We start from the raw sequence: 16,272 nt of genomic DNA, 5'->3' as shown, positions 1-16,272 counted from the left end.
TGACACTAGATCAAATACAATTTTATTGGTCACATACAGTGGGGCAAAAAAGTATTTAGTCAGCCACCAATTGTGCAAGTTCTCCCACTTAAAAAGATGAGAGAGGCCTGTAATTTTTATCATAGGTACACTTCAACTATGACAGACAAAATGAGGAAAAAAAATCCAGAAAATCACATTGTAGGATTTTTTATGAATTTATTTGCAAATTATGGTGGAAAATAAGTATTTGGTCACCTACAAACAAGCAAGATTTCTGGCTCTCACAGACCTGTAACTTCTTCTTTAAGAGGCTCCTCTGTCCTCCACTCGTTACCTGTATTAATGGCACCTGTTTGAACTTGTTATCAGTATAAAAGACACCTGTCCACAACCTCAAACAGTCACACTCCAAACTCCACTATGGCCAAGACCAAAGAGCTGTCAAAGGACACCAGAAACAAAATTGTAGACCTGCACCAGGCTGGGAAGACTGAATCTGCAATAGGTAAGCAGCTTGGTTTGAAGAAATCAACTGTGGGAGCAATTATTAGGAAATGGAAGACATACAAGACCACTGATAATCTCCCTCGATCTGGGGCTCCACGCAAGATCTCACCCCGTGGGGTCAAAATGATCACAAGAACGGTGAGCAAAAATCCCAGAACCACACGGGGGGACCTAGTGAATGACCTGCAGAGAGCTGGGACCAAAGTAACAAAGCCTACCATCAGTAACACACTACGCCGCCAGGGACTCAAATCCTGCAGTGCCAGACGTGTCCCCCTGCTTAAGCCAGTACATGTCCAGGCCCGTCTGAAGTTTGCTAGAGAGCATTTGGATGATCCAGAAGAAGATCGGGAGAATGTCATATGGTCAGATGAAACCAAAATAGAACTTTTTGGTAAAAACTCAACTCGTCGTGTTTGGAGGACAAAGAATGCTGAGTTGCATCCAAAGAACACCATACCTACTGTGAAGCATGGGGGTGGAAACATCATGCTTTGGGGCTGTTTTTCTGCAAAGGGACCAGGAAGACTGATCCGTGTAAAGGAAAGAATGAATGGGGCCATGTATCGTGAGATTTTGAGTGAAAACCTCCTTCCATCAGCAAGGGCATTGAAGATGAAACGTGGCTGGGTCTTTCAGCATGACAATGATCCCAAACACACCGCCCGGGCAACGAAGGAGTGGCTTCGTAAGAAGCATTTCAAGGTCCTGGAGTGGCCTAGCCAGTCTCCAGATCTCAACCCCATAGAAAATCTTTGGAGGGAGTTGAAAGTCCGTGTTGCCCAGCAACAGCCCCAAAACATCACTGCTCTAGAGGAGATCTGCATGGAGGAATGGGCCAAAATACCAGCAACAGTGTGTGAAAACCTTGTGAAGACTTACAGAAAACGTTTGACCTCTGTCATTGCCAACAAAGGGTATATAACAAAGTATTGAGAAACTTTTGTAGGTGACCAAATACTTATTTTCCACCATAATTTGCAAATAAATTCATTAAAAATCCTACAATGTGATTTTCTGGATTCTTTTTCTCATTTTGTCTGTCATAGTTGAAGTGTACCTATGATGAAAATTACAGGCCTCTCTCATCTTTTTAAGTGGGAGAACTTGCACAATTGGTGGCTGACTAAATACTTTTTTGCCCCACTGTACAGTTGAAGTCGGAAGTTTACATACACCTTAGCCAAATACATTTCAACTCAGTTTTTCACAATTCCTGACATTTAATCCAAGTAAAAATTCCCTGTCTTAGGTCAGTTAGGATCACCACTTTATTTTAAGAATGTGAATAGTCAGAATAATAGTAGAGAGAAGGATTTATTTCAGCTTTTATTTCTTTCATTACATTTCCAGTGGGTCAGAAGTTTACATACACTCAATTAGTATTTGGTAGCATTGCCTTAAAATTGTTTAACTTGGGTCAAACGTTTCAGGTAGCCATCCACAAGCTTCCCACAATAAGTTGGGTGAATTTTGTCCCATTCCTCCTGACAGAGCTGGTGTAACTGAGTCAGGTTTGTAGGCCTCCTTGCTCGCACACGCTTTATAAGTTCAGTTTCAGTTGGAAGTATGCTTGGGGTCATTGTTCATTTGGAAGACCCATTTGCGACCAAGCTTTAACTTCCTGACTGATGTCTTGAGATGTTGCTTCAATATATCCACATAATTTTCCATCCTCATCTATTTTGTGAAGTACACCAGTCCTTCCTGCAGTAAATCACCCCCACAACATGATGCTGCCACCCCCGTGCTTCACGGTTGGGATGGTGTTCTTTGGCTTGCAAGCCTCCCCCTTTTTTCTCCAAACATAACGATGGTCATTATGGCCGAACAGTTCTATTTTTGTTTCATCAGACCAGAGGACATTTCTCCAAAAAGTACGATCTTTGTCCCTATGTGCAGTTGCAAACCGTAGTCTGGCTATTTTATAACGGTTTTGGAGCAGTGGCTTCCTTGCTGAGCGGCCTTTCAGGTTATGTCGATATAGGACTCGTTTTACTGTGGATATAGATACTTTTGTACCTGTTTCCTCCAGCATCTTCACACGGTCCTTTGCTGTTGTTCTGGGATTGATTTGCACTTTTCGCACCAAAGTACGTTCATCTCTAGGAGACAGAACACGTCTCCTTCCTGAGCGGTATGACGGCTGCGTGGTCCCATGGTGTTTATACTTGCGTACTATTGTTTGTACAGATGAACGTGGTACCTTCAGGCGTTTGGAAATTGCTCCCAAGGATGAACCAGACTTGTGGAGGTCTACATTTTTTTTTCTGAGGTCTTGGCTGATTTCCTTAGATTTTTCCATGATGTCAAGCAAAGAGGCACTGAGTTTGAAGGTAGGCCTTGAAATACATCCACAGATACACCTCCAATTGACTCAAATAGTGTTAATTAGCCTATCAGAAGCATGTAAAGCCATGACATAATTTTCTGGAATTTTCCAAGTTGTTTAAAGTCACAGTGAACTTAGTGTATGTAAACTTCTGACCCACTGGAATTGTGATACAGTGAATTATAAGTGATATAATCTGTCTGGAAACAATTGTTGGAAAAATTACTTGTGTCATGCACAAAGTAGATGTCCTAACCGACTTGCCAAAACTATAGTTTGTTAACAAGAAATTTGTAAAGTGGTTGAATAACGAGTTTTAATGACTCCAACCTAAGTGTATGTAAACTTCCGACTTCAACTGTATTTAGCAGATCTTATTGTGGGTGTAGCGAAATGCTTGTGTTCCTAGCTCCAACAGTGCAGTAGTATCTAAAACAATTTACAACAATACACACACATCTAAAAGTAAAATAATTGAATTCAGAAATATATAAATATTAGATTGCGCAATGTAATTGGCATTGAATCAAATACAGAAGAATAGAATACTGTATATACATATGAGGTATGTAAACCTTATTTAAACATTATTAAAGTGACCAGTGAATCCATGTCTATGTACATAGGGCAGCAGCCTCTAAGGTGCAGGGTTGCGTAACCGGGTGTAATCCTGCTAGTGATGGCCGTTTAACAGTCTGATGGCCTTGAGATAGAAACTGTTTTTCAGTCTCTCGGTTCTAGCTTTGATGCACCTGTACTGACCTTGCCTTCTGGATGATAGGGGAGTGAACAGGCCGTGGCTCGGGTGGTTGATGTCCTTGATGATCTTTTTGGCCTTCCTGTGACATCGGGTGCTTTAAGTGTCCTGGAGGGCAGGTCATTTGACCCCGGTGATGCGTTGGACAGACCGCACCACCCTCTGGAGAGCCCTGCGGTTGTGGGTGGTGCAGTTGTCGTACCAGGCGGTGATACAGCCCGACAGGATGCTCTCAATTGTGCATCTGTAAAAGTTTGTGGGTCTTTGGGGCCAAACCAAATTTCTTCAGCCTTCTTCACCACACTGTCTGTGTGGGTGGACCATTTCAGATCGTCAGTGATGTGTACGCCGAGGAACTTGAAGCTTTCCACCTTCTCCACTCTGGTCCCGTTGATGTGGATAGGGGCATGCTCCCTCCCCATCCGTTTCCTGAAGTCCACAATTGGCTCCTTTTGTTTTGTTGACGTTGAGTGAGAGTTTATTTTCCTGGCGCCACTCTCCTAGGGCCCTCACCTCCTCCCTGTAGGCTGTCTCGTCATTGCTGGTAATCAGGCCTACTACTGTTGTGTCGTATGCAAACTTGATGATTGAGTTGATTGAGTTGGAGGCATGTGTGGCCACGAAGTCAAGGGTGAACAGGGAGTACAGGAGGGGGCAGAGCATCTACCCTTGTGGGCCCCCTGTGTTGAGAATCAGCGAAGTGGTGGTGTTGGTTCCTACCTTCACCACCTAGGGGCGGTCCATTAGGAAGTCCAGGACCCAGTTGCACAGTGCGAGGTTCAGACCCAGGGCCCCGAGCTTGGAGGGTACTATGGTGTTGAATGCTGCGCTATAGTCAGTGAGGTATTCCTCTTGTCCAGATGGGATAGGGCAGTGTGCAGTGCAATGGCGATTGCGTCGTCTGTGGATTTATGAGGGTGGTAAGCAAATTGAAGAGGGTCTAGGGTGTCAGGTATGGTAGAGGTGATATGCTCCTTGACTCGTCTCTCAAAGCACTTCATGATGACAGAAGTGAGTGCTATGGGGCGATAGTCATTTAGTTCAGTTACCTTCGCTTTCTTGGGTACAGGAACAATGGTGGACATCTTGAAGCAAGTGGGGACAGCAGACTGGGATAGGGAAAGAATGAATATGTCCGTAAACATTCTAGCCAGCTGGTCTGCGCATGCTCTGAGGATCCGGCTAGGGATGCCATCTGGGCCGGCAACCTTGCGAGGGTTAACACGTTTTAAATGTCTTACTCACGTCGGCCTCAGGGAAGGAGAGCCCACAGTCTTTGGTAGCGGGCCGCGTCAGTGGCACTGTGTTATCCTCAAAGCGGGCGAAGAAGGTGTTTAGCTTGTCTGGAAGCAAGACGTCGGTGTCCGGCACGTGGCTGGTTTTCCCTTTTTAGTCCGTGATTGTCTGTAGACCCTGCCACTTACGTCTCATGACTGAACTGTTGAATTGCAACTCCACTTTGTCTCTGTACTGTGACTATAACCAAAGATAATTATCTTGGGAGGTAATACGGTTGGCATTTGATTGAGGTATTCTAGTTCCTTGTCTAGTTTTGAGTTTCTGTGTGTTATTATAATCACACCATGAGTAGTTAATCATGAAACATACACCCCCGCCTTTCTTCTTCCCGGAGAGTTCTTTATTCCTGTCTGCGCGATGTACTGAGAACCCAGATGGCTGTATAGATGGGGACAGTATATCCCGAGAGAGCCATGTTTCCGTGAAACAGAGTATGTTACAATCCCTGATGTCTTTCTGGAAGGAGATCCTCGCCCTGAGCTCGTCTACTTTATTATCCAGAGACTGAACGTTAGCGAGTAATATACTCTGGAGCAGTGCATGGTGTGCACGCCTCCTGAGTCGGACTAGAAGTCCACTCAGAATACCTCTTCCCCGCCGGTGGTGTTTTGGAACAGCCTCTGGAATAAGTTAAATTGCCCTGGTGGGTACAAACAAGGATCCAATTCGGGAAAGTCGTATTCCTGGTCGTAATGCTGGTGAGTCACCGCTGCTCTGATATCAAAAAGTTCTTTACGGATTTATGTAATAACACAAAAAAAATTCTGGGCTAATAATGTGAGAAATAACACACAAAAAAACAAAATACTACAAAGTTGCTTAGGAGCTAGAAACAGACCTGCCGTATCTGTCGGCACCATCTTACTTTAAATCGATTCAATTGCAGTTCCAAAGACTTGAAACCATTTTTATTTCAAACCAAACTTACTTAACAGAGAATGCAAATCTACCAAGCTTTCCTCAAATGACTCATAACACTACCAACACAAGGCCATGTGAAGGTCAGTGCACCAATCAAAGCTGTCTTCTGACTAGATCACAAAATGGTGCATTGGTCGCAGAAATCATGAAAGAACAGGTCAAAGAAAAATCGCCTTCTATCTCTTTGTTAAAAACATCCTCACAGCCAGGTATCCTGGGCTGATGGGTGTTTGTTCACAACGTGGGTCTCTCTATCTGGGGCAATTCAAAATGGAGGCCCCCCCGTGAAGACTGAATCGATTTAACATGTGCTAATGAGCATGAAACAGCTGTATCAATCAAATCCAAATGCTACATTTTTGGTAAGACGTAAGCAATATTTTTCTTGCACTATAGGAAGGCACATTTGGATTCATGTTATGTATGAAACTGTATGTTTACTGTGTGAATGACCCATGTCAGTATCATATTTCAAACATGTTCTCTTGCAGCATGATAAAATCATTATATTAATCTTTACTCCAGAAAAAAAACAGCCTGCAATGTTTCACATTGTTCTTTATTATTAATATTATTATTACTCTTATTGACCTAACCCGACTAGCCATCAGTGGGGGTCTGAAATGTGAACTGATAGAAAAAATGAAGTGTTCCCTTTGATGCTAAATATATCCTGTGTTCCTAGGCTAAACCCTGACATCTTCGGTGTGACATTATAGAGTAAAGTTCATTCCAGAATGTTCTTTTAAAAGCAAACAGGCTCTGGGATCAGCCTAATCAACCCCAACATTTAACATCTGTGTTAGAGGTTGACACCAATCTGACCTCCAGTCTGTTACGCGCAACCAGACACTCGGACCCCCTGCAGTTTGCACTCATTTTCTCCCTTTCCCTCCCACCCCCCCTCTCTCGTTCCCTCCTCGTACACTCCCTCCCTCTTCATGGATTGTGATTTCACTGCTGAGGGAAATGGGGTTACTGGGCTCTTGTTCAGGGCCATTAAGGGCCAGAGTCCCACAACCGGACCAGGGCTGTTTTCTCTGTCAATACACACCAGGGTTTGACTGAGGCCAATGAGAAGAGCATGGCACAGTGGGGTGTGGGTGGGACCCCTGGTACCAGGATGTTAACCGTTCAAACAGAAATTAAAGTTGCATGATATTGCCTGACATTCAACAGAATAGAGGGGTAAGGAGAGAGAGAGGGAGGAATTGGAAATGGCAATGCTGTATGTCTCTCATGAAAGTCTTATACAGTCAGGTCCAAAAACTGTTGGCACCCCTGATAAAGATGAGCAAAAAAAGACTATATAAAATAAATACAAATACTGAGCTATATTGTATGCTAAAAAAAGGAGGAAATTATATGTTATACTAATACAATTGCTCAGAGAAAGAGATTTTGTATAACAAGTACTTATTTTCTCAAAAAGATAGTTGTCAAAATGATTGGCACCCCTAAAGATTCTTATAAATATAAACAAACAATTAAATCTCCATTAACATTCTACTTTTTTAAGTTGACCTCAGTATAATAAACTGTATTGTGACCTTCCATGGCTTCCTGTTTCACTGGGGTATAAAAATGAGATAATCCGCATGTCAAATCTTTGTCATCAAATATGGAACAGTGGTAGACTTTCCTGGTATTGGACCCATGTGGATCTTGTCCCCACGCCCAAGGAGGAAGATATTTTGTGAGACAAAGTAAATTATAATGGCCAAAGTTGGAGAATTACAGAACTTGGTCATATCTTCAGATCAACAATTAGACATCACCTCCATGCTAATAGGGTTGCCAGAAAAAACCCTATGTTGAGAGCAACAAGCAAATGTAAACTCCTGGAGGTTTGCTAAATTGGATTGGAAACGGTGGTATGTTCAGATGACATGAAAATGGAACTCTTTGGCCATGCACACCAGTAGTGGGTTTAGCATTGAAAGAAGGATGGATATGCAGAAAATAACCTCATATCTACTGTAAAATGAACTTTACCAAGTACCAGGACCTTTTTAGCCAAAAACCTGGTTGCTTCTACCAGGAGGCTAAAACTTTGCAGCAAGTGGATCTTCCAGCAAGACAATAACCCCAGGCACACAACATCCACAAAGAAATTGTTAATTGATCACTAAGTCCACATTTTGCAATGTCTGTCTCCGGACATGAAACCCATTGAAAACCTGTGATTTGAATTGAAAAGGGCAGTCCATAAGCGCAGAACAAAGGATATCAAGGATCTAGAAAGATTCTGTATGGAGGAATGGTCAAAGATCCCTTTCAATGTGTTCTCTAATCTCGTATAAAATTTTAGAAATAGACTCAGTTATCCTCGCAAGGGTAGGGTGCCGGAGTATTGAAAACGGGTGGCAACAATTTTTACACCCATCTTTCTTTAGATTTTTTACTTGTTAAACAAAATCTTTCTCTGAGCAATTGTATTTGTATAAAATAATATAAATTCCCAATTTTGGGGGGGCATACAATATAGCTCAGTATTTGTATTTTATGCAGTCATTTTTTGCTCATCTTTATGAAGGGTTCCAATCATTTTGGACCTGACTGTATATCTGCAGAGAATATGTTGTCATGCTTTCCCCCCTAGACTTTTCTGTTAGTCAATGCCTCACGTTAAAAGGTCAGTGTTCATTGTTTTTATTTGAAAACCAGGAAGTGAACCCTCATCACTGCTCAGTTGATACCTTAGGTGACACACGGGGCCGTCTAGGACACACGCCCTCTTCTTTCTCTTTTTTTCTTCCCTCTCCTGTTTTTTCTCTTGTTATTCTAGTGCAGGAATTATCAACTAGATTCACCCTCGGGATGATTTTTTTCTTGAGCGGATGGTCAAGGGGCTGATACATAATTACAAATAATTTGTAGACTGCAAATTGACACCAAGAAGCCCAAACAGATATAATATTTGACTAAAACTTTATAATTTCAAACCTTGCTTACATTTGGATATGATCACATCTCTCTATTATGCATGGGAAATACTTGAGAACAAATTTCCAAAATTAAAATCACTTGGAGCTGATTTCCTGGTGTTCTAACTTTTTTTTTTAATGTCCAACAATGAAAATTCCCCCCCAAAAATCTCTCCTTTTTTTGCTCAGAAAACTTTGGGCGCCAAATAAAACCATCGCGGGCCAAATTCAGCTAGCGGGCCGCCAGTTAAAGAACCCTGTTCTTGCGTTTAACATACTTGGTAATCTAGGGATTTAGTTGCAGGGCTGTCAGAGGTAAAACAATAAAAAAAAAAAATAATTGTTTGTAATGAGTCATCCAGATTAACATGGTAATGGGGTTGTTGCAGCAACAACACATAACATTTAACCCAATGAAGGTGAACGAGAAAGAAGGAACGAGCTAAATGGAAAATAACAACAATACATCTCCTTTGCTCTACTCTCCTGCAGTATTTACTGCATTTTTACTCATTCTAGTCATGGTCTCCTTATTTTATTAAAAGTAGCTTTTAAAAGTCTCCTGGCTACTGCAAAATGATCTTCACCAGAGTTCCTTTAACCAGACCACATATGTTGTCCAGTCTGCCTGTCTGTCTACTCTCTATCCTCTCAACCTTGCTAAGGTTCTTCACCGGCTCAGAAAACTCAGTAGACCTTACTGTTGCTACCTACCCAAGGCCCTATTAAAAAACATATTGAGATGGAACACACACAGTGTTGTGGCAAGGATAGGTGGATTGATTCTAAAAATATGCTTATAAGAGGGCCTCGACCTTGCTTATGAAATCCATATTTGACCATTTATCTTCCATTAAATAAGACGTATCGGTGGCCTGTGGTTTTTATACGTAGGCTTGTACACACGGCTGGGATGGAACTTTATTGAGCTTGACTGTTTTTTGTCTATTTTGGAAATGAAAACTGTTTTCATGCCCTGAACTAACTCTCTCTTTCTTCTCCTCTTGCGCTTCTCTTATTCTTCTCTGTTCTCTTGCTCTCTCCTCTTTCTCTCTCTCTCTCTTTTCTCCTGTTTCTTCTCTTCTTGCTCTCGCTCACACTTCTTTCTTTTTTCCTCCAGAGAGGAGCTGCAGGGGTTTGTGGGTAAAGGAACCCTGACCCATCTGAAAGTGTGTTTCTCGCGAGACACTCAGATGGGGACAGAGACCAAGACAGGACCTAGATACGTCCAACACAACCTGCTCCTCCATGCCAAAGACATCATCAACCTCCTCCTCAAGGAGAATGGATACCTCTACGTCTGCGGGTGAGCTTAGCTTTGATGGTGGTGATGAAGATGTTAATAGGAAAACCATGGAATGGTCTGGTTCATTATTTTAGTGGCTGTGGATCTGGATTTACTGACTTAATTACTTTGCTCCCACAGTGATGCTAAGAACATGGCTAAAGACGTGAACGAAACCCTGATAGAGATGGTATCAGCAGAGCTTCAGCTGGATAAACTAGATGCCATGAAGAGATTGGCTGGACTCAGGGAGGAGAAACACTATTTACAGGACATATGGTGCTGAGTGAATGAATCTTCAACATATCTTATGTCACAGACCGAAAAGATCCATATATAATTTTAGTGGGCCTTTCATTTCTTTTAAGCAACACAAACTGACCATATGGATTGGGTTACATGTTGTTCCTCTTGCCTCATAGCACCTGACCATAAACTTCATAAACTGACCATAGAAGATTGAGTTTCAAGTACTGTAGTTGTTTTATAGTGGAATTATGCAAGACTAACACACTGCCTGTTCAGCTTACTCCTCATCCTACTTCACATTCTTGTCTTCCAATACTTTTTTTGCTGTGTGCAAAAATGTGTCCAAAATACAAAAGGTGTGTTTGCTTGAAAAGGTTTAAAGGTCTCTGATGTATTTCTTATGCTCACTGTATGATGATAATGAGTGATATGGTGGGTGAAACTTATCTTGGCACGCGTACAAGACGAGATTAAACCCATTCAGAGATAACGATCAAAGGTAATGCATTTTGATTGATATGGGATGATTGTGTTTTAATTTGAGAATAATTCAATTGTTGAAGGTGACTTTCCTCACTAGATGAAGCTGTAGTCGGCGGTTAGTTAATTGAAGGATTTTCGCTATGGGCCTTCCACCGTACCCTAGAGAGACTTCTCAGAATTACATCTTCAGACACTGCTAGTCTTTTTATATCAGCAGGCCTCTCGTCAGGATGGGAGAGGGAAAAGATGTTGACAGTCTCCACAGCTGGGCTAGACTGGGCTGGGGCTTTGTATGAGAATGGATGACATCATCACACTCAATAAAGCTTCGCCAAGTAAACAAATCAACTTCTGCTTGTCTGTCAGAGGAAAGTATAGGCCTGTCCATGAGGTTGAACCGGGGTGGAGAATTGTGTTACGGACTGGACAAATTGGAGGAATTTTAAACACAGTCCAATGAATACCAGAGCGGATTGGACGTTATCAATAAGTCTCGGCCACTTTCTCCTGCTGCTCCACTTTGTCAGAGGATCATCAAATCAGTAGTGGTGGTTTGAAACCGTTGTCCCTGCAGCCTGGATGCCTGTCTCACTGTCTGCTTTAGCCAACTCCTTTTGTTGCCATGACAACATGAGACCCGAGGGTCATATGGAATGAGACAGGTTATGAGTCACCGAGGTCATCGTACTGTATAGACGTCACTAAACAGTGATGAGAGGTAATTTGTATTTTCATGCACAAAATGTCTTTGGACAAAAGATTTGGTTGAAGCAGAGACAAGCTGGCATCCAGGCTGTGTCAGGGAGGAATTGCAGGCTGCAAGTAACCAAGGCTGTTTTCTAAACGTCACTGAATAAGGTGGAAAGGAGTTGGGTATTGAACGTGATGAATGGTCTTTTCATTGATCCACAATCCACAAACGTTATCATGCAGCTATCATTCTTAACCCAAGGCTGAAATAAATAAAAAATTGGGGGGGGGGGGGGGGGGCAAAAATCAGTAGGCCTTGGTAGCTAGAGAACAATTTATCATCCCCTGCTAAAGGACAAAAGAGAAGTTAAGCAATCGCTTAGATGTCTGCTAAAAGGTGAGAAAAGTTTTGTTGTTTTAGTGAGAGAAGGAAGTAGGGTTCAGGCTCTTCTCCACACGCATGCTTGACGAACACACACAACACATACACATGCTTAAGCTTGATTAATGGCGCCAAGCTCACCCAGTGTGTAATAAACAAGAGGGGAAACTTTAATCAAGTTTGGCCTCGTCTTTGACAAAGCAACACCCCCTGAACATCGTCGCTGCTGAGTGGCTTTTTGGGGAAGGCACATCACTCTTCGCCCACTCCTTATTTACCTAGCCTATTCGCATCCTTTCACCCCCACCTGAAAAATGACCCTCTCGTCTGAAGACAGAGAGCCCCGCGGATCCTCCGGCCCCGTCATGGCCACCGCGCAGTAAGGACTGATGAAGTTTTAAATTACAGTTTCTTAATTAAAAAGGTTCAAGGTGCCTTTTCCGTCTGCAGTGAGAGGCGAGACGCAAAGAGGTAATCGAAATAAATCAGACAGAGAGAGCTAGGTGCTAGTGAGGACTGGAGGATAATGCTATGATAGATCTGTGTAGTTAAGAATGGCGTAAATGAAGCAGAAATATGTATATGGAAGGTAATGACTCATTAGGTGGAAGTGGAGAGTGAAGTAGCGTGGGGGATGTAGTTGGGTTCTCAGGTTGTTCGGGGGTACAAGAAATGTGTTACCGTACAAACAAACTTCAAACCAATACAGTGGGTGCAGATGGGGGATATTGAATGTTAGAGTGCCAATCTTTCCCATTGATTTGGTGATTGAGGCCTGCAGTTATCTTCTGATGCTCATCCCCTGGCCTTATGCCCGTAAAGGTCCAATGTAGCCGTTTTTATCTCAATATCAAATAATTTCTGGGTAACCATTAAGCGCTGTGATAGTTTTGAATAAACTGGTAAAAAACTAAAAAGCTTTGCAAAGGGCAATTTCTCGAGCAAGAATTTTGTTAGTACTGTATGGGAGTAGTCTAAGTGGAGAAAAATTACACAAATAAAACCTGTTATTGGAAGAGAGGTTTGGAACTCTTTTATTGGTCTATTAACTAATTTACCGCATGGTGATGTCACCATGGAAAGCCAAAACTCAGGCAGTCTTTTCAAACAGCTCTTACACTAAAAGGGCATTGTTATAATTTTCACAATTTCACAGTATTATTCCAACCTCATAGTGTGGAAATATATATAAAACACAGGTAAATCATGTATTTGACTGCACTGGACCTTTAAACTTCTAGGACTGAGGACACACTCAGTTCTCAGACTGAAATGCATGGAGAAATGTTGTCTACTCTGTGGTCTGCTCCATCATTTAAAACAAACATACAAATACTGCTAGATCCAGCATGACTCTAGAGAGAGAGCCAGCTGTACACACACTGATGTTCCCTCCAGCATCTGTCAAGAAAGACCAGAGGTGACAAAAGAAAGGCTGTTGTGATATTGAGTTTCCTGCGCTGTTCTGATTTTGCTGTGGAAACTGGAAAATGAATGTTTTCTATTCCAGGGCTTTCTGTTAATCAACGGCAGATACCTCCAGTCCACAAAGAATAGAGTAAACATTTGCTTTAATTGAGGCTGGTAGATTGAGGATGAATTCAATAACAAGTCCCATCTCCCAACCCTCCTAAGCTTTTAAAGATTGTTTTCATTTATGAAGTTACCTTACTATGGTAATAGACAAGTACAGTATGTGACAACCATCGCAATATGATGTGGTCTTAACATACTGCACTGAGGTATATACTATGTACAACTCCTCACAACGAAGTAGGATTTATCTCTTGATATACAGTGCTAAAGGAAGTCGTAAAACACCTGGTGTGAACATTCATCTTCTATACTCTAGTCGCACGCATGTATTTGTCCCAAATGATGGCGCAAGGAACTGAATATGGATGTATCTCTGAAACAAACACCTCTCATTGCTTCATAATTCTACACAATAGCAAAGTAAAAACACTAAACTCAGCAAACCCAAAACACAACAACTCGCATTGCCCCAATTATATTTTCAGCTAGGAACACTCTCAATCATCATTAGTCAAAGACAAAACCCAAATGAAACATAAATCGTTTTAGCGTGTATAAACTTTGGGCAGCGAGTGGCGGTCGAATGTGTGTTTCCCAAGATTGACGACATCCTGCGTCCTGACAGACATAATGACTTATGCAAATGAGTGATTAATTGGATTTCAGAGAGATTAGTGTGTTGGGCAGTGAGGGACGTGCTAAGACTGAGGGATGGACAGTGTGTGTGTGTGTGTGTGTGTGTGTGTGTGTGTGTGTGTGTGTGTGTGTGTGTGTGTGTGTGTGTGTGTGTGTGTGTGTGTGTGTGCGCGAGAGAAAGGGTAATTATGTTCTATCTATTACCGGTTATATTTTGATGAAAATCTGTTCCTATTTCCCCTCAATAAACTGCTTTCCCCTCCTTCTAGTATGTTCAGATGAACTCTATTCTAAAATCCTACCAGCAGGACTATGTGCTCTTTAGCCCTTTAACTCATCATCACCACACATATTAGCATTTAAACAGAGAGCTTTAGAGCAGTCTCTCTCTCTCTCCCCTGCTCTCTCTCTTTGTTGCTCTCTTTCTCTCTGTTGCTCTCTCTCTTGCTCTCTCCCCTGCTCTCTCTCTGTTGCTCTCTCCCCTGCTCTCTTTCTCTCTGTTGCTCTCTCCACTGCTCTCTTTCTCCCTGTTGCTCTCTCCCCTGCTCTCTTTCTCTCTGTTGCTCTCTCTCTCTCTGTTGCTCTCTCCCATGCTCTCTTTCTCTCTGTTGCTCTCTCCCATGCTCTCTTTCTCTCTGTTGCTCTCTCCCTTGCTCTCTTTCTCTCTGTTGCTCTCTCCCCAGCTCTCTCTCTGTTGCTCTCTCCCCTACTCTTTTTCCCTCTGTTGCTCTCTCCCCTGCTCTCTTTCTCTCTGTTGCTCTCTCCCCTGCTTTCTTTCTCTCTGTTGCGCTCTCCTGCTCTTTTGCTCTCTCCTTCTCTACCTCTCCCACCTCTCTCGCTCCCCTCCCCCTCTCTCTCTCCCTCTCCAGCTCTCTCCCGTTCTTGCTTTCTCCCTCCCTCTCTCTCTCTCTCTCTCAATTCAATTAGATTCAAAGGGGCTTTATTATATTTGAATTTTTTGTAATTTAGCAGATGCTCTTATCCAGAGCGACTTACAGTAGTGAGGGCATACATTTTTGTACTTTTTCGTTCTTGGCATGGGAAGCATTCGGAAAGTATTTAGACAGCCTTATTCTAAAATGGTTGGAATCCAAAAATGTCCTCATCAATCTACACATAGTACCCCATAATGACAAAACAAAAACAGGTTTTGAGAAATATTCAGACCTTTTGCTATGAGTCTTGAAATTGAGATCAGGTGCATCCTGTTTCCATTGATCACCTGTGGTAAATTAAATTGATTGGACATGATTTGGAAAGGCACACACCTGTCTATGTATGGTCCCACAGTTGACAGTACATGTCAAAGCAAAAACCAAGCCATGAGGTCGAAGAAATTTGTTCGTAGAGCTCTGAGACAGGATTGTGTCGAGGCACAGATCTGGGGAAGGGTACCAAAAAATGTCTGCAGCCTCTCAATAGCAAGGCTATGGTCACTGAGTCTGTACATAGTAAAAGCTTTTCTTAATTTTGGGTCAGTCACAGTGGTCAGGTACTCTGTTTTTTGGTTAATTCTTTCCAATGTGTCAAGTAATTATCTTTTTGTTTTCTCATGATTTGGTTGGGTCTAATCGTGTTGCTCTCCTAGGGCTCTGTGAGTACAGTTTGTGAATAGAGCCCCAGAACCAACTGGCTGAGGGGTCTCCTCTCTAGGTTCATCTCTCTGTAGGTGTTGGCTTTGTTATGGATGGTTTGGGAGTCACTTCCTTTGAGATGGTTGTTGAATTGAACATCTCTTTTCTGGATGTTGATAATTAGTGGGTATCACATTAATTCTGCTCTGCATGCATTATTTGGGCTTTTAAGTTGTATACGGATGATGTTTTTGCAGAATTCTGCATGCAGAGTCTCAATTTGGTGTTTGACACATTTAGTGACTTCTTGGTTGCTGAGTGGACCCCGGACCTCATAACCATGGAGGGCAATGGGTTCTATAACTGATTCAAGTATTTTTAGCCAGATCCTAATAGGGATGTCAAATATAATGTTATTTTGATGGCGTAGATGGCCCTTCTTGCCTTGTCTCTCAGATCGTTCACAGCTTTGTGGAAGTTACTTTGTGGTGCTGATGTTTAGGTTGAGGTAGGTATAGGTTTTGTGTGTTCTAAGGCAACGGTGTCTAGATGAAATTTGTAGCCCTGGCAACTGGACATTTTTTGGAACACCATTATTTTTGTCTTAATGAGAGATTCACTGTCAGGTCCCAGGTCTGACAAAATCTTTGCGGAAAATCTAGGTGCTGCTGTAGGCCCTTCGTTGGGGACAGACGCACCAGATCATCTGCAA

The 16,272-nt window shown here is 42.4% G+C and overlaps 1 protein-coding gene across 2 annotated transcripts in view; it reads left to right on the top strand.

The window, feature by feature from the left end:
• The window catches only part of LOC120028000 (methionine synthase reductase-like), a 42,068-nt gene extending 31,316 nt beyond the window's left edge, over positions 1 to 10,752 (top strand). For both annotated transcript variants that reach the window (XM_038973110.1, XM_038973109.1), the window contains exons 14-15: positions 9,846 to 10,031; positions 10,152 to 10,752. In XM_038973110.1, coding sequence (XP_038829038.1) covers positions 9,846 to 10,031; positions 10,152 to 10,296 — 331 coding nt within the window. In that variant the 3' untranslated portion in view covers positions 10,297 to 10,752. The remainder of the gene's footprint in view (positions 1 to 9,845; positions 10,032 to 10,151) is intronic.
• Positions 10,753 to 16,272: the final 5,520 nt, after the last annotated feature.

The sequence above is a fragment of the Salvelinus namaycush genome, chromosome 33 (genome assembly GCF_016432855.1).
Source record: "Salvelinus namaycush isolate Seneca chromosome 33, SaNama_1.0, whole genome shotgun sequence".
Lineage (NCBI taxonomy): Eukaryota > Metazoa > Chordata > Actinopteri > Salmoniformes > Salmonidae > Salvelinus > Salvelinus namaycush.
This window is presented reverse-complemented; position numbering and strand designations above follow the sequence as displayed.